The 21,226-nt window shown below is 44.4% G+C and overlaps 1 protein-coding gene across 1 annotated transcript in view; it reads right to left on the bottom strand.

Moving 5' to 3' along the window:
- HHAT (hedgehog acyltransferase) overlaps window positions 1-21,226 on the bottom strand; it is a 361,616-nt gene that overhangs the window by 54,367 nt on the left and 286,023 nt on the right. The window contains exon 11 of the mRNA XM_068986339.1: window positions 1,123-1,267. Coding sequence (XP_068842440.1) covers window positions 1,123-1,267 — 145 coding nt within the window. The remainder of the gene's footprint in view (window positions 1-1,122; window positions 1,268-21,226) is intronic.

Below are 21,226 nucleotides of genomic sequence, written 5' to 3' on the forward strand. Positions count from 1 at the left end.
TCTTCATTCAAGGACAGCTTCCATGTACAAATGACCTGGTCTTTTCAAGAACTATCAGTGAAAACACTTCTCTGAGAGCGAGATCAAAGGGGTATGGGGGTGACAAGATGAAAGCAGAACAGGGCTCTCTCCTGGTCCCTCTGAGCCTGGCTCGCCCAAGCCTGCCACAGTTTACACACACGACCTGGCACCCTGGGACCATGCAGCTGTGTCGGGTTACTGCTGATGTGAAAAGCATCACTGGCTCGTTGGGGACCCAGATGTAGAGGTAACACCCTAGCCATGACCGGGTCACGTCATCACCACTTGGCAAAACTCGCCAAACCAAAAGCACAAAAGCATGTCACTGGTCAGGGCAAGAGAACAAGGGATCTTGGCTCTGAACACACAGTGAACTGGCTGAGTAATGTGCTCTGTGAGTCGTTCCTGTTCTTCCAGTTCTTTTCAGGACATGATGTAATGCTCAGCTTTAGCCCAAAGGAGATGGTGACCACAAATAAAGGATGACCAACTATTAATGCAGTCTTTTCACAATAATGCCCACCAACTAGCACTTTACCTGCTGCAGGTGTGACGTTGCTGTGGACGTGGAGACATATATGAACACTGAACACATGTTCATTAAACATGAGGCTGGCTGCTGGTGCCAGCGAACCAGTGTCCGGACAAAAAGATCCGCAACAAAGAGGTGTGGCCAACCAGGCACTGTGCCCACAGCAGCAGGAGACCACAAAGGGGCTTCTAGGACATTCTCCTGGTAGGACTGTCAGAGTCATCAGTGGAACAAAGTCAGACTCTGCAGTATAATGAAGGCTGATCTACAGACAGTAGGGAAGATTAGGAAAAATGTTTAAGTTGGAGACATAACCTAGCAGCAGGGAAAGACAGATTTTGAGAGACTTGGATGGTACGTCTTGAAGTTCAGTATCACCACAGCAGACAAGAGGTACATCAAAATAGAGGACAGCTAAAGCCACAGCTAAACCCAGGACTTTGCTCCTGGCTGGTGTTTTTACAGGTCACACACCGCGGACAAGGCAAGGAATGCCTCCTCCTGCCCCACATGTGATACCGACTGCATAAATGCGGGAAACAAGCAGCTGTCTGAAAACAGCACCTTACCTTGTATGAAGATCCTATCCCAGTAGATTTCCCCGACTTGACTGCCCCCAAGAAACACCAGGTTGGACAGGATCAGCATGGAGGTGGAACAAGAGGCAAGAGCGGCATGCAATCGCCGGCGAGCTCCTGGGGAGAGGAACTGGGCCTGGGGGAAAAGGCGAGAAGGCATCTCATCACAAGGGTGGAAAGAAATCGGGCTGAGATGTCACGCAGCCTTTCTGTTACCAGCGCAGGATGCCTCCTTCTTGAGCTTGAGGTAGATTGTTATTTAAACAGCTTTTTTTTTTTTTTTTTTTTGAAAAATTACTATTTCTGCAAGATGCTCATTCTGGTCTAAGGAACGCAGTGACACACTCCCGAGTTGCTTCTTACTGCCAAAACGGGCTTCCTTCTGACACGTGTAACACAAACACCAAAACTAGTTGTTTAGGATCCAGCTGAAATGGCTCCACACGTCTTCTACACATTAAATCTACAGGTACAAGAACTGTTTAAATTGCTCTCCATGACAACAAGAACAACGCCATGTGATGAGGCAAGATCAGGGCGATCTTCTGAGGGAGTTAACCAGACCCTGGGAAGGCCCTCCCCCATAAATCTGACCCACTATTAAGGAGGAACCCCATTAAGAGCAGGCAGCAGAATCAGAACAAGCCAACCCCATTTCTGGAATCAGAGTTCAGGGAGCCAGACTCCCTGACAGGGAACTTGTCAGAGCATGAGATAATCGTGGGTAATGCCGGCGCTGGAAATACGCAGAAACTGGAGAGACATTTTCCAGTAATGATGGTAAAGAATTCTGCTCATCCATCCAAGGTCTTCATTGCATTTCCCCCGCCCCTTTTAATATTTTCTCAGGGATTTCATAAAGTAAACAAAGCCTTTATTCTTCAGGGTTCATCTTTCTGGTACCCTACTGAGTGAGATCACCGTGACGTGCCTGGCGTGTTTGAGCCCCAGCAGCACGTGCACAGGGAATGCCCTTCAGGACTGCAGATTTCGAATGAGAACCAGGTGGAGCACAACCCAGGGTTTCTGACAAATACCACAGCCTGAGCCAGAGACACAGAGAGGGAGCAAAGGTTCCAGAGATCATTCCTGAACACATTCCTGAAGCCTGCTCATCTCTGGGGTCACTTACATTTGATTTCAGCTGTGGCAAACAAAATTCTGAATTACCTGAATCTATAGCAGGCAAAAGGACAAAGCCAGAGGGTGTCTCCAGCAGGAAACACTTATTCCTGGCGACCCTGCTGAGGATGACCTGTGGCTATTCTGAAAGCCCTGATCAGCATCCTCTGAAAAGTGCTGCGGAATGAATTCCCGACCCCTCCCGTTTCTCTCCCGCCAGCCCCAGGTCTGGTCTGCATGCTCAGATATACCTGCTGCCCTATGGCTCCCCATCCATGGCTCTCTCCTCCAGCATAATTTTGGAGCATGGTTTTGCTGCCACCATATGTGAGAGGCGTGGCTTTCTCATAGATAAGTTGTACAGCAGGCATTGACTAAGTTGTCTGCCTGCACCTGGTTGTTCTGGAAAGCTCTCAAGCAATGCTGACATGCCCCTGGTTAGAGGCCATCAGACAAGATGACCTCTAGTCTCTCTCCTCCTCTAAGAGGCCACAAGCAAGTACAGCGGATGCTGTCAAACAGGACCAGATCAGAGATAACTACACAGCATAGAAACTGGTAATGAAGGAGAAATGGAGATGAAGTGTGTAATTCAGCACTCTTAACCTCTGAGAGGGCTTCCCTGATAGCTCAGTTGGTAAAGAATCTGCCTGCAATGCAGGAGAAAGTCAAAGTGAAAGTGAGGTCACTTAGTCGTGTCCTACTCTTTGCGACCCCATAGACTGTAGCCTACCAGGCTCCTCTGTCCATGGGATTTTCCAGGCAATAGTACTGGAGTGGATTGCCATTTCCTTCTCCAGGGCATCTTCCCAACCCAGGACTCAAACCCAGGTCTCCCACATTGTAGACAGACGCTTCACCGTCTGAGCCACCAGGGAAGTGACCGCAGTTCAATTCCTGGGTTGGGAAGTTCCCCTGGAGAAGGGATAGGCCACCCACTCCAGTATCTGTGGGCTTTGCTTGTGGCTCAGCTGGTAAAGAAGCTGCCTGCAATACAGGAGACCTGGGTTCAACCCCTGGGTTGGGAAGATCCTCTGGGGAAGGGAAAGGCTACCCAGTCCACTATTCTGGCCTGGAGAATTCCATGTATAGTCCATGGGGTTGCAAAGAGTCAGACACGATGGAGAAAGAAGTTCAGAAAAAGAACCTCTGAGAATGAGGAGACACTGATCTTCCAGTTTCCACATTTCTGAGCAGAGGAAGATACTTCCTGAGTGTTACTGATTCAGTTAGCAGTGACTAAGAAGGCAGGGGAAGGGGAAGAGGGGAGAAAGGGGGGAAATCTAGAATAATAGATCAAGAAAATATGGATGGCTACAATCCACATAAATGTGCCCAAATAATTCTGGTACAGGCACCACTGATAACACAGCTGATGTGTAAGGAACATGAGGAACTTCTGTTTAAACCCCATCAGGCTTCCCCAACTTTATATCCTGTTATGGGAATTCAAAGGCCCTATTGATTTTTCCCCTTTTAATGTCAATTACCAGAAGAGCACAAGTTGCCTGGTTAAAGCTCAAAGTGGTTCTCCTTTTGTGGGAAATGATAACAAATATTAAATAATCAACACAGAGATAACGAGCGAGGAAAATACCCCTTGTCTTGGGTTGCTAAACGGGGCTGTGTTTAGCAACCAGGTTACCTGGTACTGGCCAGGGTCAGGGTGTGGTGAGAGGCAGGTGGGGGGCAGGAGACAGAAGCTGGGGGGGGCCAGGAGACACAGCAAGGGAAGAAGTGCCAAGGTGAGTGAGTGCTGGACACACAGGGATCCTCTTTCCAGCACCTGAGGCCCTGGTTCCTACGGCTCTTCCTTTGATTCTCTGATTACCCCAGTATCTCTCTCAGCTACATGATTCAATAAGTTCCTCTTTCGGCTTAGGAAAAACAAAACTCAGAATAACAGCAAATGCAAAGGAGCCTCTGATCTCAGAGACAAGAGGGAAGATGCAAAATCGGAAGTGACACACTTCAATTCAATCTTTAGAAACAGTTCATTTATTTTAGAAAACTAACAAGAACGTTAAAGGCATGGGCTGTTGGAACCAATAAGCTAGAAAGACTTAAGGAGAAATGAAGATGCTCACAGGCAATTCTTAATTACCCCCGGGGCACGTGGGTGGCAGACAAAATAGATGATGATACTGAAAAGCCAGAAACCTAATTTTAACTAAAAGCCCCATCCTCTGAACTGACAAAATTAGCCTTGCCAACAAGAAGCGCACTTGACAGAACTTTGCATCTCTTCATGGTGAATCAGTGGGAGGGCAGAATGATGGGCCAGAAGGAAGAAAAAAGAGAACCTGTCTGGATGACCCACAGGAGGGCAATAATTAATAGCACAGGGGGTGCAAATCTTGGCTGCATCCCGTCTTTCCTCTTCAGGTTCCCTGGACATGTTGGGGAAGGTGACAGATTTGACATCGGGGATTTCTATCTTGGGCACCATCTGGCATTTGCCACTGGTTTTCAAGAATCCTAGGGATTAAGTACCATATTCAAGGTTTCCAGAAGCAAAAATGCCATCTGGGCAAGGCTGGAAGGGTACACTCCCTTGGCCCAGCCAGCTCCATCAATAAATACAACTTTCTGAGTCCCTGGGACCCTCGGGGTCAAACTTTCTGCTTTAAGCACTTTGTTTCTTTGTACACTAAAGACGGGATGCAGCCAAGATTTGCACCCCCTTTACTATTAATTATTGCCCTCCTGTGGGTCATCCAGACAGGTTCTCTTTTTTCTTCCTTCTGGCCCATCATTCTGCCCTCCCACTGATTCACCATGAAGAGATGCAAAGTTCTGTGATGACTACTGTCATCACCCCTGTGATCCTTCTTATCCTCTGGGATGCAGGTCCATGTGCAGGGTCAAGCCTCACAGGTCAGTCACCCATCCTCCTGGCTTCAGTTCAGGTGCTCAGTCGTGTCCAACTCTTTGCGACCCCATGGACTGCAGCACGCCAGGCTTCCCTGTCCATCACCAACTCCCAGAGTCTACTCAAATTCATGTCTATTGAGTTGGTGATGCCATCCAACCATCTCATCCTCTATCATCCCCTTCTCCTCCTGCCTTCAATCTTTCCCAGCATCAAGGTCTTTTCCAATGAGTCAGTTCTTCGCATCAGGTGGCCAAAGTACTGGAGTTTCAGCTTCAGCATCAGTCCTTCCAATGAACACCCAGGACTGATCTCCTTTAGGATGGACTGGTTGGATCTCCTTGCAGTCCAAGGGACTCTCAAGAGTCTTCTCCAACACCACAGCTCAAAAGCATCAATTCTTCAGTGCTCAACTTTCGTTATAGTCCAACTCTCACGTCCATATATGACTACTGGAAAAACCACAGCTTTAGACTAGATGGACCTTTGTTAGCAAAGTAAAGTCTCCGCTTTTTAATATACAGTCTAGGTTGGTCATAACTTTTCTTCCAAAGAGCAAGCATCTTTTAATTTCATGGCTTCAATCAGCATCTGCAGTGATTTTGGAGCCTAAAAAATTAAGTCTGTCACTGTTTCCATCGTTTCCCCATCTTTTTGCCATGAAGCAATGGCACCAGATGCCATAATCTTAGTTTTCTGAATGGCTTAGGTGCTTGTAAACTCCCTTGGTCGGAGAACTCAGGTTGAGGAATTGTAAACTAAATCGGGAGGGGGAAAAAAACATTGTGCAATGAAGATCCATCATGTCACTAAAGAACTGCCAACTTGATCAGATAAGGCAATGATTAGTAAACAGAATTTCATTTTCATCAATGTATCAGGACAAAGAGAGCCCCATCTGGTCATGGTCTCTTCTCAGAGGATAGATGAGATCGTGTCCATCCAATATTCTGGCAGCAAAAAATAAAAAAATAAAACTGGGAGTGGCACTGCTCCCCAGGGGCCATTTGGAAACTGCTGGACATTTTTGGTCGTCCCAAGGACAACACAATTGCCAAAAGGTAACTGCGGCATTTGATAGGCAGGGGCCAAAGATCATTAACACAATGCAATGAGTGGGACAGAATCGTTCTACCTAGAATGACAACAGTGACCTCTAGAGAAAGGGTTAAAGGTTTTCTTCTAACTCAATACAGAGCTAACCTCCCTCTAGGACTATGGGGCACAGAAGCTCCCTGTTCTTTAATTAGGCTGTTGTTAATTGCCAAGTTGTGTCCAACTCTTTGTGACTCCATGGACCGTTGCTCACCAGGTTCCTCGGTCCACGGCATTTCCCAGGCAAGAATACTGCTACTGCTAAGTCACGTCAGTTGTGTCCAACTCGGTGCGACCCCATAGATGGCAGCCCACCAGGCTCCTCCATCCCTGGGATTCTCCAGGCAAGAACACTGGAGTGGGTTGCCATTTCCTTCTCCAATGCATGAAAGTGAAAAGTGAAAGGGAAGTCGCTCAGTCGTGTCCAACTCCTAGCGACCCCATGGACTGCAGCCTACCAGGCTCCTCCATCCATGGGATTTTCCAGGCAAGAGTACTGGAGTAGGGTGCCATTGCCTTCTCTGAGACAAGAAGACTGGAGGTAGCCATTTCCTTCTCTGGGGGATCTTCCCACCCAAGGGCTCGAACCTGCATCTCCTGCTTTGTAGGTGGACTCTTTACCACTGAGCCACCAGAGATGCCCTCTAATTAGGAGCAATGCCAAAAACGTGCCCCCTGGGACCTAGAAAACTGCATCCCAGGTCAGAGAAAGCATTCCTTTACAACACCCCAGTGCCAGACCCTCCTAACCAATCCTCTCTACCATCTGGCATCAAATGAGAGAGAGGAGAGCCCTCCCGAGCCCCCTCAGTCACATTCAGACAAGTTGTACCATCAGTTCCAATCTCCTCGCACCCACAGCCCTGAAACCCAGAGCACAGAGGAAGAACTGGAGGCTGAGCACACGGAAAGGCACCACTTTGTTTTCCAATGAGGTTGACCAGTTTTCCCGTAGAGACTCTGACCGAGGTGACAGGCTGGGGCAGTTTCTTTCCATGTTAACATCAATATAATCCACTCTTCAGATCCAGAAATGGGTAGTGGGCTTGGGGCCTGGATACAGTGAACCCCTCACAGCATCCAGAAGTACATTCTCTGTGGCTCAGCTGGTAAAGAATCTGCCTGCAATGCAGGAGACCTGGGTTCAATCCCTGGGTCAGGAAGATCCCATGGAGAAGAGAATGGCTATCCACCCCATTATTCTTGCCTAGAAAACCCCCATGGACAGAGGAACCTGGTGGGCTACATACAGCCCATGGAGTCCCAAAGAGTCGGACACAACTGAGCAACTAACACTTTCACTTTCCCTGGGTAACAGGCCTAGGACAGACCTCTCATTCCTCTGGGCGAGCTCGCTGTCTCTGACAGAAGAAACGAAGAGCTGGCAGGCGGAAACATTCTAACGACGGTTCAGTGGTGGCTCTAAACTTCCATCTAAAACACTGATTCCAAAGGTGAGGCGTGTAACCCAAACAAAGGAAACCTAGGGCCCAACTAAACTTCTGTCGCTCGAGTTTGCAGTTCCTGCCGCAACATGTCTGTTTATTCTTATCTCCATGGCAACTCCTCTATCTTTTCCAGTCAACATCCTGTCCCTGGCAATCACAGGACTGGCCAGGCAAACAAGCTGGGGCCTGGGGGGCTGCAGTCCATGGAATCTGGGTCAGAATGGATGCTCAGACGGCCATGGGGCTGAGAGGCAGATGGTGCATCAGGGCTGAGGGCTGCTGTGCTCTGTGGGCCCCACACTTGTCCACAGAGGGACCGCACACGGGGCTGAGACAGGAGGAGGGGACGGGCTAAGCATCTGGGGGAGCAGATGGGGAGGAGGAATGGCTGTTGGAGACGGTGACAAAGGCTTGGCAAGTGGGACCTGATGCTGTTTATTTTTAAGTCGGGGAGAAGCTAAAAAAAGGAACTGGGTGGATTTGAGCAGCTGGACACAGTTCTTCCACATCATCACTGAAGTTTTTCATTTTCTAATAAAAACGCTAACCAGAGGGTAAGAGGATGCACAAGGACATGGCAGAGGGGGAGACTGGTGCACACCAGGGAGGGAAAACGAGGGGTGGACATCCCACAGGCCAGAAAAAGGAGATCGAAGACAGCAAAAGAAAAATGATGCGTCCTGTGAAAGAGAACGGTGGCCAGAGTGAAACGCTCAGGATTAGAAGGACCCAAACCCCAAAGTCATTCCAGGGTTGCTGCCCATCTCTGTTCCAACCTTCCAGGACACTGCTCCCCTTGCTTCCTTTCTCAAGGCACTTGAGTCATTTCCACTTAAAGGTTGGCGTTTTACCAGTTACCCTTCTCTCTCATGTTCCCACCAGCATGGTAAGTTCCTGAAGGATAGTGTGGCCTGTATTTCAATCTGTGCACTGAAGGCCCACTCAGACTCTGTGTGTGCTCAATAATTATCTTACAACTGTTTCTCCCTTTGCCTTACGTAAGTTCCAGAATCTCCTGACTTCCTTACTATCCCATCTCCATCCTAGAGCCAAGCCAAATAAATATATAAAAGCAGTCAGAAAGTAACACTTCCTTCTTGTGTGTGTACAGAGCATCAGAAATTCACTGGCCAATGAAGTTAAATTTTCTAAGCTCTGTTTGCTAGTTCGATTTAGATCGAACTATCAGTGACACTCCTGAGAGTCACTGCAGTGGTAAAGACAAAGCTGGTTTTACTTAAACAGAACAATTTAAGTTGTTCCACAGTTTAGATGTCCTGCTGAGTTTAAAAAAAAAAAAAGAGGCTATAACTCGGGATCCAAATCCATGCAGCCTATGAAAGAATTTCAAATAACTAAACAAACAACTGGTTCCTGGCACAATCGGAAAGCTTAAGCCGTATATTAAGTGGCTAGGTTCCTGCTAAAAGTTTTGGAATGGCTGACAAAACTGTCTCACCCTGTGTTCTCACTCTTCCAACTACCCACCTTTGAGGTGGCTCAGTGGTAAAGAATCTGCCTGCCAATGCAGGAGATGCAAGAGACATGGGTTCAATCCCTGGGTCAGGAAGGTCCCCTGCAGTAGGAAATGGCAATCCATTTCAGTATCCTTGCCAAGAAATCCCATGAACAGAGGAGCCTGGTGGGCTACAGTCCATGGGGTCACAAGAGTCAGACGTGACTGAGCACAGCCACACACACATCCAGTGTATTTCATCTCTGCTCTGGATTCCGTAGAAGTCTCTTTCTTAACTGACATGCTGGCCTCTGACCTTTCTCCCTCTACTTCACGAAGCACATGCACTCTAACCCTCCACTATGCAAAGTGTTTTGGTGGTTGTTTCATTGCTTACAGACTAAAATCCAAACTGGGAAGGCCCTTAACAATTACAGCCCATTTCACTTTCCAACCTTAAGTCCTACCATACTTTATCAGTGACACAGCATCACTAGTCACTGCTATCCAGGCACTTTTACATCTGTGTGCCTTTGCACAAGCTGCTCTACTGAGAATGTGGTCTCCTTATTCTTTCCTCAAGCTTCAGCTCAATGTCAGCTCAGGAGAACAACAGCTTTGGACCAGCCCAAACTGGGTTCAGGTTCTGGCTTTCCACCTCTTAACTGTGCTGCCCAGAGCAAGTTCAGGCTCTCTACCCAGTTCACAGCTGCTTATGATAATTCGTGTCTATGTGTGTGTGAGTCGCTCAGTCGTGTCTGACCCTTTGTGACCCATAGACTGTAGCCCGCAGGGCTCTAGGCTGTCCTAAATCTGGCAGAGTTGGCCACTTATTTTCTCTTTCTAACCTAAGGTGGCTCAGATGGTAAAGAATCCGCCTGCCAATGTGGGAGACTCAGGTTCCATCCCTGGGTCAGGAAGATCCCCTGGAGGAGGGCATGACAACCCACTCCAGTATTCTTGCCTGGAGAATCCCCATGGACAAAGGAGCCTGGTGGGCTACAGTCCATGGGGTCACAAGGAGTCGGACACAACTGAGTGAATAAGCATATAACCTAAGGGATAGGTAGCACTGATCTATAGATATTAGATAACACAATTTTTTAATGTAATAAAATTCACCATGAGAAGAGTTCTAGCTATATTGCAAAGTACATACAATTATTCTCATTTCACAAAGAAGGGACTAAAAGGGCAAACTAAGTAAACTGGCCCCAGGTTCAGGTTCCATGCACTGGTAAGCACAGAGAAGGGATTCACACGGGTTTCTCTAACTCAATGTCTTCATACTCCCTGCTACAACTTCACGTCTATGTTTAACAGTGAGCATCCCCTTCTTAAGACTGAAATCTTCAAGAAATTTGACTCTTTAGTGTCAGATACAAAGTAGGTTTTCAAGAAATGTTTGTTCCACAAATACTTCATGCATGTGTTCCTTTAGCAACAGTTGACAGATACTCACTAACTGTCAATTTTAGGACCTCAATATTAGCAACAACAATTCGATTTTTAAAAAGTAATTGGAATTCACCATTACATAAGGGGGGTTAATATATCTCCCAAGAAAATGACACCTCAGAGGCGAAAAGTAAGAATACAGAATTGCTGAATAAAAATGAACAGGGCTAGTATCCAAATTTAAAGGATGAAAATGATCTCTGTTCAGAAATGACATGATCTTATATGTAGAAGGCACTGAAGAATCTATTTAAAAAGTTACAACCAGTAAGTTCAGCAAAGTTGCAGTATATAAAATCCATCCCATGTCTATACATCAACAATAAACCTTCTGAAAAAGAAATAGATAATTCCATTGGCAATAGCATCAAAAAGAATAAAATACTTAGGTAGAAACTTACCAAAGGAGGCAAAATACTTACATACTGAACACTACAAAACACTGTAGATATGACACCCATATTTATGAGTTATAATACTTAATATTGTCAAGATGACATTACCACCCAAAGCTATCTACAGATTTAGTGAAATCCCTATCAAAATTCTAAACCTTTTTGTTTCCGGAAATAGAAAAATTTGACATAAGCTAAGTATGGAAACTTCAAGGACCCCTGAATGACCAAACTGAACTGAACTGAATGACCAAACCAATCTTGAAAGAGAATAGGAAAGTCAATCAAGATGGTGGCATGAGAAGGTCCTGAACTCCTCTCCTCCCATGGAGGCACCAAATGTACAGCTAGGCATGGAGCAATTCCGGGTGAAAGACATCCGTAAAATATATTAAAGTACCAAAGAGAAATCACAGAGCTGAAGAATACAATGTCTAAACTGAAAAATTCAATGGACTAGATCAAGAGGAAGACAAGATCAGCAAACTCAAAGGACAGTAGACTTCAGAGGAGCCAAAAAAAAAAAAAAAAGAATGAAAATGAGTGAAGAGAGCTCAAGGGACTAACAAAAGCCATCAAGCAGACTAAAGTACTAAGGGATCCCATAAGGAAAAGGGAGAAAGGGAAAGGGAGAGAACACTTATTCACAGCAATGATGGCAAACTAAACTTCTATAACCTGGGGAAACAGACAGACATCTGTATCAAAGAAGCCCAAACAGTACCAAGTAAGATAAATCTAAAGAGACTCACACAAAGACACACCATAATTAAACTGTGAAATGTTAAAGACAGATGCTCTTAAAAGCAGAAAAAGAAAGCAACTTGTTATGTACAAGAGAACTCCCGAAAGACTTTTAGCATATTTTTCAACAAAAATTTTGTAGGCCAGAAAGATTGGCACAATATCACAATATATTCAAACAACTGAAGGGAAAACCCTGCCAACCAAGAAATACACTACCTGATACAAATAATTCACAATTTGTATGGAAACCAAAAGACCCTGACAGCCAAAGCAATCTTAAGAAAGAAGAATGGAACTGGAGGATCAACCTTCCTGACTCCAGACTACACTAAAAGCTACAGTCATCAGGATAGTATAGTACTGGCACAAAGACAAATACAGATCAATGGAACAAAATAGAAAGTTCAGAGATAAATCCACACACCTATGGACAGCTTATCTTCGAACAAGGAGGCAAAAATGCACAACAGAGAAAAGACAGTCTCTTCAACAAGTGGTGCTGGGAAAACTGCATGTAAAAGAATGAAACTAGAAAACTTTCTAACACCATACACAAAAATAAACTCAAAATGGATTAAAAACCTAAATGTAAGACCAAAAACTATAAAACTCTTAGAGGAAAACATAAGCAGAACACTCTCCAACATAAATCACAGCAAGTACTGCAATGACTCACCTCCCAGAATAATGAAAATAAAAACAAAAACAAACAAATGGAACCTAATTAAACTTAAAAGCTTTTGCACAATGAAGCAAACTATAAGCAAGGTGAAAAGACAGCTCTCAAAATGGGAGAAAATAACAGTATACAAAACGACTAACAAAGAATTAACCTCCAAAATACACAAGCAGTTCATGCAGCTCAAACCCAGAAAAAGAAATGCAAAAAAAAAAAAAGGAATGCAAATCAAAACCACAATGAGGTATCATCTCACACTGGTCAGAATGGCCACCATCAGAAAGTATACAAACAGCAAATGCTGGAGAAGGTGTGGAGAAAAGGGAACCCTCTTGCACTGTAGGTGGGAATGCAAACTAGTACAGCCACTATGGAGAACAGTGTGGAGATGCCTTCAAAAACTGGGATTATAACTGCCATGTGACACAGCAATCCCACTGCTGGGAACACACCCAAAGGAAACCAGAATTGAAAGAAACACATGTAGCCCGATGTTCACTGCAGCACTGTTTACAATAGCTAGGATATGGAAGTAGCCTAGATGTCCACTGGCAGATGAGTGGATAAGGAAGCTGTGGTACATGTACACAATGGAGTATTACTCAGCCATATAAAGGAATGCATTTGAGTCAGTTCTAACCAGGTGGATGAACCGAGAGCCTATTACACAGAGCGAACTAAATCAGAAAGAGAAAAATACTGTATATTAATGCATATATATGAAATTTAGAAAGACGGTACCAATGACCCTACATGCAGAGCAGCAAAGAAGATAGAATTTTGGACTCAGCTGGAGAAGGTGAGAGTGGGATGATTTGAGAGAATACCACTGAAACATGTACATTCAGTCATTTCAGTCAGTTCAGTCGCTCAGTCGTGTCCGACTTTTTGCAACCCCAAGGATTGCAGCACGCCAGGCCTCCCTGTCCACCACCAACTCCCAGAGTTTACTCAAACTCATGCCCATTGTGTCAGTGATGCCATCCAACCACCTAATCCTCTATTGTCCCCTTCTCCCCCCGTCTTCAATCTTTCCCAGCATCGGGGTCTTTTCAAATGAGTCAGTTCTTTGCATCAGGTGGCCAAAGTACTGGAGTTTCAGCTTTAGCATCATACCTTCCAAAGAAATCCCAGGGCTGATCTCCTTCAGAAGTCCAAGGGACTCTCAAGAGTCTTCTCCAACACCACAGTTCAAAAGCATCAATTCTTCGGCGCTCAGCCTTCTTCACAGTCCAACTCTCACATCCATACATGACCACAGGAAAAACCATAGCCTTGACTAGATGGACCTTAGTTGGCAAAATAATCTCTCTGCTTTTGAATATGCTATCTAGGTTGGTCATAACTTCTTCCAAGGAGTAAGCGTCTTTTAATTTTCTGGCTGCAATCACCATCTGCAGTGATTTTGGAGCAAAAAAAAATAAAGTCTGACACTGTTTCTACTGTTTCTCCATCTATTTCCCACGAAGTGATGGGACCGGATGCCATGATCTTCGTTTTCTGAATGTTGAGCTTTAAGCCAACTTTTTCACTCTCCTCTTTCACTTTCATCAAGAGACTTTTAAGTTCCTCTTCACTGTCTGCCATAAGGGTGGTGTCATCTGCATATCTGAGGTGATTGATATTTCTCCCGGCAATCTTGATTCCAGCTTAAGTTTCTTCCAGTCCAGTGATTCTCATGATGTACTCTGCATATAAGTTAAGTAAACAGGGTGAACATATACAGCCTTGATGTACTCCTTTTCCTATTTGGAACCAGGCTGTTGTTCCATGTCCAGTTCTAACTGTTGTTTCCTGGCCTGCATATAGGTTTCTCAAGAGGCAGGTTAGGTGGTCTGGTATTCCCATCTCTCTCAGAATTTTCCACAGTTTATTGTCATCCATGCAGTCAAAGGCTTTGGCATAGTCAATAAAGCAGAAATAGATGTTTTTCTGGAACTCTTGCTTTTTCCATGATCCAGCGGATGTTGGCAATTTGATCTCTGGTTCCTCTGCCTTTTCGAAAACAAGCTTGAACATCAGGGAGTTCACAGTCCACGTATTGCTGACGCCTGGCTTGGAGAATTTTGAGCATTACTTTACTAGCATGTGAGATGAGTGCAATTGTGAGGTAGTTTGAACATTCTTTGGCATTGCCTTTCTTTGGGATTGGAATGAAAACTGACCTTTTCCAGTACTGTGGCCACTGCTGAGTTTTCCAAATTTGTTGGCATATTGAGTGCAGCACTTTCACAGCATCATCTTTCAGGATTTGAAACAGTTCAACTGGAATTTCATCACCTCCACTAGCTTTGTTTGTAGTGATGCTTTCTAAGGCCCACTTGACTTCACTTTCCAAGATGTCTGGCTCTAGATTAGTGATCACAGCATCATGATTATCTGGGTCGTAAAGATCTTTTTTGTACATTTCTTCCGTGTATTCTTGCCACCTCTTCTTAATATCTTCTGCTTCTGTTAGGTCCAGACCATTTCTGTCCTTTATTGAGCCCATCTTGGCATGAAATGTTCCCTTGGTATCTCTAATTTTCTTGAAGAGATCTCTAGTCTTTCCCATTCTGTTCTTTTCCTCTATTTCTTTGCATTCATCGCTGACGAAGGCTTTCTTATCTCTTCTTGCTATTCTTTAGAACTCTGCATTCAGATGCTTATATCTTTCCTTTTCTCCTTTGCTTTTCGCCTCTCTTCTTTTCACAGCTATTTTTAAGGCCTCCCCAGACAGCCATTTTGCTTTTTTGCATTTCTTTTCCATGGGGATGGTCTTGATCCCTGTCTCCTGTACAATGTCACGAACCTCATTCCATAGTTCATCAGGCACTCTATCTATCAGATCTAGTCCCTTAAATCTATTTCTCACTTCCACTGTATAATCATAAGGGATTTGATTTAGGTCATACCTGAATGGTCTAGCGGTTTTCCCTTTCTTCAATTTAAGTCTGAATTTGGTAATAAGGAGTTCATGATCTGAGCCACAGTCAGCTCCTGGTCTTGTTTTTGGTTCACTGTATAGAGCTTCTCCATCTTTGGCTGTATAGAATATAATCAATCTGATTTCGGCGGGTCATGGTGGAGAGGTCTGACAGAGCGTGGTCTACTGGAGAAGGGAATGGCAAGCCACTTCAGTATTCTTGCCTTGAGAACCCCATGAACAGTAGGAAAAGGCAAAATGATACGATACCAAAAGGGGAACTCCCCAGGTCATTAGGTGCCCAACATGCTACTGGAGATCAGTGGAGAAATAACTCCAGAAAGAATGAAGGGATGGAGCCAAAGCAAAAACAATACCCAGCTGTGGATGTGACTGGTGATAGAAGCAAGATCCGATGCTGTAAAGAGCAATATTGCATAGGAACCTGGAATGTCAGGTCCATGAATCAAGGCAAATTGGAAGTGGTCAAACAAGAGATGGCAAGGGTGAATGTCGACATTCCAGGAATCAGCAAACTAAAATGGACTGGAATGGGTGAATTTAACTCAGATGACCATTATATCTACTACTGCAGGCAGGAACCCCTCTGAAGAAATGGAGTAGCCATCATGGTCAACAAAAGAGTCCAAAATGCAGTACTTGGATGCAATCTCAAAAATGACAATATCACAGTTATGATAATATCCGGTAATGCTGAAGAAGCTGAAGTTGAATGGTTTCATGAAGACCTACAAGACCTTTCAGAACACCCAAAAAAGATGTCCTTTTCGTTATAGGGGACTGGGATGCAAAAGTAGGAAGTCAAGAAACACCTGGAGTAACAGGCAAATTTTTGGCCTTGGAATGTGGAATGAAGCAGGGCAAAGACTAATAGAGTTTTGCCAAGAAAATGCACTGGTCATAGCAAACACCCTCTTCCAACAACACAAGAGAAGACTCTACACGAGAGCCAGCGCACTAAGCACAGGGGGCTGTGAGTGCCGGCGCACTAAGCGCAGGTGGCTGCAAGAGCTGGTGAGAGGAGCTGTCTCATGTCCGAGATCAGGGGCAGCGGCCTAGAGTGCCAGGCTGCGACAGCACAGGAACGGCGGAGAGGAGCTACCCTGTGTCCGAGGTCAGGGGCAGCCAGGAGGAGCTACCCCGCGCCCGAGGTCAGGGGGCGGCGGCCGGGAGGAGACACCCTGCGTCTGAGGTTAGGGGTGGTGGCTGAGAGGAGCTACCCCGCGTCCGAGGTCAGTGGCAGCCGCGAGGAGACACCCCGCGTCCGAGGTCAGTGCGGCGGCCAAGAGGAGCTACCCCGCGTCCGAGGTCGGGGGGGCCGGGAGGAGACACCCCACGTCCGAGGTCAGGGGCGGCCGGGAGAAGCCACCTCGCGCCTGAGGCCAGGGGCAGTGACCCTGAGGAACCACCCTGAGCCCGAGGCCAGGGGCAGCAGCTGGGAGGAGCCACCCCAGCCTGAGGCTAGGGCCGGCGGCAGGGAGGAGCATCCCGAGGAGCTGTGGCTGCGCAGGCGCAGGAGGGCCTAGAGGAGCTATCCCCCGTTGAAGGTCAGGAATGGTGGCGGTAAGGAGATAACCCATGTCCAAGGTAAGAAGCAGCAGCTGTGCCTTGCTGGAGCAGCCCTGAAGAGATACCCCAAGCCCAAGGTAAGAGAAACCCAAGTAAGATGGTAGGTGTTGCAAGAGGGCATCAGAGGGCAGACACACTGAAACCATTCTCACAGAAAACTAGTCAATCTAATCACACTAGAACCACAGCCTTGTCTTACTTTAAATGTAAATGAACTAAATTATCCAATCAAAAAACAGAGTGACTAAATGGATTATAAAACAAGATCCAACTATATCATGCCTACAGTAGACTCGCTTCAGCATTAAGGACCTGCATAGTGAAGGGATGAAAAAAATATATTTTGTGAAAATGTAAACCAAAAAAGGCTGGGGTAGTTAAATTCTTCAACAAACGGTGCTAAGAAAACAGGATATCCACATGCAAGGCACTGCATCTGAGCCCTCACGTTATACCAGATACAAAAATTAATTCAAAGAATCAAAAATCTAAACATCACTGATTTCCCCGGTGATCCAGTACAAGACCTCACTCTTGTAATACAGGAGGTGTGGGTTCCAATCCTGGTTGGGGAACAAGATCCCATACACTGTGTGGTACAGCCAAAAAGACAACCCCAAAAACTAAACATCAGAATTGAAACCATAAAACTCTTATAAGAAAATATAGGAAAAAAATTTTCATGGTATTGAATTTATCAATGATTTTCTGAATAGGATACCAAAAAGCCCAGGCAAGTAAAAGTAAAAAGAGATAAATTACACACTTCACCAAAATTAAAAATTTTTTGCATCAAACACTATCAACAGAGTGAAAGGCAATCCATAGAATGAGAAAATGTTCAGAATTGCATATCAATAGTGGGTTAATATCCAGAATAAAGAACTCCTACAACTCAACAACAGAAAAACCACCCAATTCAAAAATGGGCAAAGGACTTGATTAGATATTTATCCAAAGATATACAAAAGGTCAATAAGCACATGAAAAGATGTTCAACGTCACTATTATGGAAATGCAAATAAAAACTACAATGAGACACAAGAACCACACCTTCACACCTATGAAGATGGTTATAATAAAAAAAAAGTGCTAATGAGGATATGGAAAAATTGAATCGTTATGCACTTTTAATGAAAATGCAAAATGGTGTAGCCATTGAGGAAAACAGTATGGCAGTTTCTTAGAAATTAAAAATAGAATTATCATATAATCAAGCAATTCACTTCTGGGTATATATTCAAAGCATATATTTGGATATCAATATCCATAGCAGTGTTATTCACAATAGACAAAAGTCAGGAACAATCATAATATCAATCAATGCATAAATGTGTAAACAGTCTAGGATATATATGTAGAATGGAAATACTACTCAGTCTTGAAAAGAAAGGAAATTCTGATAGATACTACAACATGGAAAGTTATAATCATAACACAAAAGGACAAACATTACACAATTCCACTTATATATAGCACTTAGAATAGTCAAAGTCATAGAAAAAGAAAATAGTGGTTTCCAGGGATGAGGGGAAAGGGGTAACAGGAGTAATTGTTTAGCAGGCACTGAGTTCCAATTTGGGATGGTAAAAAACATTCTGGATATTGATGGTGATGATGGCTGCACAATGTGAATGTATTTAATGACTCCAAATTGTACACTTAAAAATGATTAAATTGGTAAAGTTTCTGTCATTTGCGGGTTATCATAAGAATCATTAGGCCTTGTCTAATAGATTTGCTGAACAGTGAATATACACAATGTTCATACACATGTGGGCCATAATCAAACTGTACATGTACTAAGCCAAAAAAGCAGTGTAAAAACATTTTAAAAATTTATCAAGAAGTGTATGCTCACCAACAACAAAGCTTAGCAAAAATTAATGCACCAGCAAATTACTTTAAATTAGACTCACTTAAACTAAAAGCTTGGATTACGGGAACAATAAAATGGGTAATCTTTGGCAAGTGTGACCAAATGAGAAAATAAGGTGAAATAAAAAACAAGAAATGACATATAAGACATTTTAAATCACTGGAGAATAAATGGCAAATATTTGGAAAACTAGGTAAAAGATAATTTATCTAGAAAGTATAAAGTATCTAAAATTCTCATAGAAAAAGTCGGAAGACTAAAAGAAAGCATAAACATAGAACAACTGAGACAGGGGTCAAAGCTCTACACTAGAAGAAAAATTGCCCAGATGTGCTTATTGAGCAAATTCTACTTGATATTCAAGGAACAGGTAATTACCATTTCATAGGAGCAGTTTCAGAGAGTAGAAAACCATGGGAAGCTTCCACCCTCTCGATGATGACAGCGTTACTCTGATGTTGTGGTTGCTTAGTTGCCAAGCTATGTCCAACTCTGAGACTCCATAGACTACAGCAGCTCATGGGGTCGCAGAGTCGGATACAACTCAACAACTGAACAACAGCAAGACTGCAGCCTCCCTGTCCTTCACTGCCTCCCGGAGCTTGCTCAAGCTCACTTCCATGGAGTTCGTGACACCATCCCACCATCTCATCCTCTGTCACCCCCTTCTCCTCCTGTCTTCCATCTTTCCCAGCATCAGGGTCTTTTCCAATGAGTCGGCTTTTCACATCAGATGCCAGTACTGGAGCTTCAGCTTCAGCATCAGTCCTTCCAATGAATATTCAGGGTTGATTTCCTTTAGGACGGACTGGTTTGATCTCCTTGCTGTCCAACGGACTCTCAAGAGTCTTCTCCAGCACCACACTTAGAAACCATCAATTCTTCAGGGTTCAGCCTTCTTTGTGGTCCAATTCTCATACCTGGACATGACTACTGGAAAAACCATAGCTTCCCAGGGGGTGTTAGTGGTAAAAATTCTGCCTGCCAGTACAGGTAATAGAAGAGGCCTGGGTTTTATTCTTGGGTTGGGAAGATCCCCTAGTTGGGGGGCATGGTGACCCACTCCAGTATTCTTGTTGGGAGTATCCCATGCAGAACCAATAACTCTTTTACATGTAGCTGTGCAGTTTTCCTAGCACCACTTATTGAAGACGCTGTCTTTTCTCCATTATATATTTCTGCTTCCTTCATCAAAGATAAGTTGCCCATAGGTGCATGGGTTTGTCTCTGGGCTTTCTATCTTGTTCCATTGATCTACATTTTGTTTTTGTGCCAGTACCATACTGTCTTAATCACTATAGCTTTGTAGTATAGTCTAAGTCAGAAAGGTTGATTCCTCCAGCTCCATTTTCCTCTGTCAAGATTGCTTTGGCTATTTGGGATCTTTTATGTTTCCATACAAATTGTGAAATCTTTTATCCTAGTTCTAAGAAAAACGCCATTGGTAATCTAAGAGACTGCATTGAATCTGAGATTGCTTCAGGTAGTATAGTCAGTTTTACAGTATTGATTCTTCCAATCCAAGGACATGATATATCTCTCTGTGTCATCTTTCATCAGTGTCTTGCAGATTTCTGCATATAGGTTTTTTGTCTCCTTCAGTTCAGTCGCTCAGTCGTGTCCGACTCTTTGTGACCCCATGAATTGCAGCACGCCAGGCCTCCCTGTTCATTACCATCTCCCGGAGTTCACTCAGACTCATGTCCATCGAGTCCGTGATGCCATCCAGCCATCTCATCCTCTGTCGTCCCCTTCTCCTCCTGCCCTCAATCCCTCCCAGCATCAGAGTTTTTCCAATGAGTCAACTCTTCTCATGAGGTGGCCAAAGTACTGGAGTTTCAGCTTTAGCATCACTCCTTCCAAAGAAATCCCAGGGTTGATCTCCTTCAGAATGGACTGGCTGGATCTCCTTGCAGTCCAAGGGACTCTCAAAGAGTCTTCTCCAACACCACAGTTCAAAAGCATCAATTCTTCGGGGCTCAGCCTTCTTCACAGTCCAACTCTCACATCCATACATGACCACAGGAAAAACCATAGCCTTGACTAGACGGACCTTAGTTGGCAAAGTAATGTCTCTGCTTTTGAATATGCTATCTAGGTTGGTCATAACTTTTCTTCCAAGGAGTAAGCGTCTTTTGATTTCATGGCTGCAGTCACCATCTGCAGTGATTCTGGAGCCCCAAAAAATAAAGTCTGACACTGTTTCCACTGTTTCCCCATCTATTTCCCATGAAGTGATGGGACCAGATGCCATGATCTTCATTTGTCTCCTTAGGTAGGTTTATTCCTAAGTATTTATTCTTTTTACTTCAATAGTGAATTGAATAGTTTCCTTAACTTATCTTTCTGATTGTTCAACATTGCTTATTAGAGAAATGGAAATCAAAACTATAATGAGGTATCACCTCACATTGGTCAGATGACCATCATCAAAAATTCTATAAACAAT

This window comes from Capricornis sumatraensis, chromosome 14 (genome assembly GCF_032405125.1).
Source record: "Capricornis sumatraensis isolate serow.1 chromosome 14, serow.2, whole genome shotgun sequence".
In the NCBI taxonomy this organism is placed as follows: Eukaryota; Metazoa; Chordata; class Mammalia; order Artiodactyla; family Bovidae; genus Capricornis; species Capricornis sumatraensis.